Source organism: Olea europaea, unplaced genomic scaffold (assembly GCF_002742605.1).
Source record: "Olea europaea var. sylvestris unplaced genomic scaffold, O_europaea_v1 scaffold17180, whole genome shotgun sequence".
Lineage (NCBI taxonomy): Eukaryota > Viridiplantae > Streptophyta > Magnoliopsida > Lamiales > Oleaceae > Olea > Olea europaea.
The window spans coordinates 1-2,303 of NW_019234878.1; the positions used below are offsets into that span (position 1 = coordinate 1).

At 40.4% G+C, this 2,303-nt stretch overlaps 1 protein-coding gene across 1 annotated transcript; it reads left to right on the top strand.

The window, feature by feature from the left end:
* The first annotated feature begins 6 nt into the window (after positions 1–6).
* LOC111377771 (F-box/kelch-repeat protein SKIP30-like) lies at positions 7–1,865 on the top strand. The gene has a single exon (XM_023000898.1). The coding sequence runs from the start codon at positions 593–595 to the stop codon at positions 1,628–1,630; it is 1,038 nt and encodes a 345-aa protein (XP_022856666.1). The 5' UTR covers positions 7–592; the 3' UTR covers positions 1,631–1,865.
* Positions 1,866–2,303: the final 438 nt, after the last annotated feature.

Sequence of the window (2,303 nt, forward strand, 5' to 3'; positions counted from 1 at the left end):
GAGAATGCTTCTAATATCTGAATAAAAATGTCATTTGTAATGATTATTTTTTATTTGAATATTTGTGCCTCATAATGGTTAAAGAGGGAAAGCTCTGCTTACTGTTTCAAATCATTAGCATGCCCCTGAATTCCAATAACTAGATTTTTAACAGGTGGAAAGCAGTTTATGCCTATGTGTGTGCATCTGTGTAATGCTGTATCTGTTAAGAATTGTAGTTCAAGGACCTTGTAAAGTGGGAAATGGGCCTTTGATTGAACCCGTCATGTATGTTAAGGGTTTGGAGCTGGCAGCATAATTCTACTGCATTTGAGCTTCATCCATGGAATGGATTCATATCTTTTATTTCTTTTTTAACGTTTTGAACATTTTAGGATTTTATATTACACAGAGATACGTGCATTAAATACAGATACATATTGTCTTCAGTTTCTGCATTTTTCTACAATTATGTTGTATTAATTTTTTATATTTGTTGATTTAATGCTTCAGTTGCGATTTCAAAGCCAGTTCCAGCCTAGCAACAGATCGTGATTGTTCAACCAACCATTTCAACCGTGAAATAATCGAAATACAAATTAGTGACACAGTCATGTCTGGACTTGTTGAAGGCCTTCCGGATGCTGTTGTCATCAGGTGCCTTGCACGGGTACCTTTCTACATTCATCCCAAGTTAGAGCTTGTTTCCCGTTCCTGGCGAGCTGCCATTCATAGCACCGAACTTTTCAATGCCCGACAGGAGGTTGAATCAACTGAGGAGTTTATATGCGTGTGCGCATATGACCCTGACAATTTGTGGCAGCTCTACGATCCTCGTCATGACCTCTGGATTACTCTCCCGGTTCTCCCCTCAAATATCAGGCACCTTGCCCACTTCGGTGTCGTCTCTACTGCAGGAAAACTCTTTGTGCTAGGTGGTGGAAGTGATGCCATGGATCCTTTGACAGGTGACGAGGATGGAAGTTTTGCAACTGACGAGGTCTGGTCATATGACCCTGTAGATCGGAAATGGCAACCCCGGGCGTCCATGATCGTCCCTCGTGCAATGTTTGCATGTTGTGTGTTGGATGGAAAGATAGTGGTTGCCGGTGGCTTTACTAACTGCCGGAAATCAATCTCTAAAACAGAAGTCTACGACCCGGAAAAGGACTTGTGGGTTTCAATACCGGATCTCCACCGCACACACAATTCTGCTTGTACAGGAGTTGTCATTCGAGGTAAGATTCACGTCTTACACAAAGGTCTATCGACCGTCCAAGTTTTGGACAATATTAAGCAGGGGTGGACGGTTTATGACTACGGTTGGCTTCAGGGTCCCATGGCAGTTGTTAAAGGGAAGCTGTACATAATGAGTCATGGGCAGATTTACAAGCAGGAGACAGAATCGAGTAAGCTGGTTGTCTCAGCATCCGAGTTCCGTAGGAAGATTGGTTTCGCGATGATTGGACTGGGAGACGATATTTATATCATTGGAGGGGTTATTGGCCCGGACAGGTTAAATTGGGATATAAAAGTGACGTCTGATGTTGATGTTCTGACACTCGGAAATGAGAGACCAGTTTGGCGTCTCATGTCTCCTATGACCCGATGCGGGGGAACTGTACTAGGTTGTACTCAGCTAAGGATTTAGGTCATTCATATTCGTGATAGAAGTTCTTATGTCCATGCTCAAAAGAAGGAAGAAATCAGGGCAAGCACGGGTTATGCTTGTAGTTTTAGCCGTGCAATGCTTTCTGTTGTTGAGTTTTCGGACAAGCTTTTTATTTATGTCCAATATCCTTTGAGATAGGCATTATTTCAGTGTCATATGAGAAATACAGTGTATTAGCATGACGAAATCTTTTAATGTTATTTCATTTCTTCAAGGTTGGCTTTGTTTCTGTATTTGGACGGAGCAATTTGCTGCTCTATTTCTCAGGACTGATGGATAAGCATTCTGCCCATGAAATGCTTCAGAATTTTAAGCCAGGTTTCACTATTAGTCCCTCTAATTTTATTATAATTAAGGATCTTTGAAGTCAACTAAGAAATAAAAAACGGCTTAATGTAGTCCTATATCCCTAACTAATTTCCTAGTTCTCGATAGGGTTGAACAGCGAAACCGCAAAATCGAACTGAAATCGAATTTTTTGAAACCGTTGATTTGGTTTCACGTGGATCCGTCAACGTTTAAGTTTTCAACCGAACCAAACTGCTTCGTTTGGTTTAGATTTCAATATTTGCAAAATCGTTTCAAACTGCCAAACTGTTTAATAGAAAATTTTGAAAATAAATTAGTCTTAATTTTATTTGACTTAATTAAA

Bases quoted from the DNA above. Each gene is read 5' to 3' on its own strand.
- LOC111377771 (XM_023000898.1), top strand. From the start codon at position 593: ATGTCTGGACTTGTTGAAGGCCTTCCGGATGCTGTTGTCATCAGGTGC.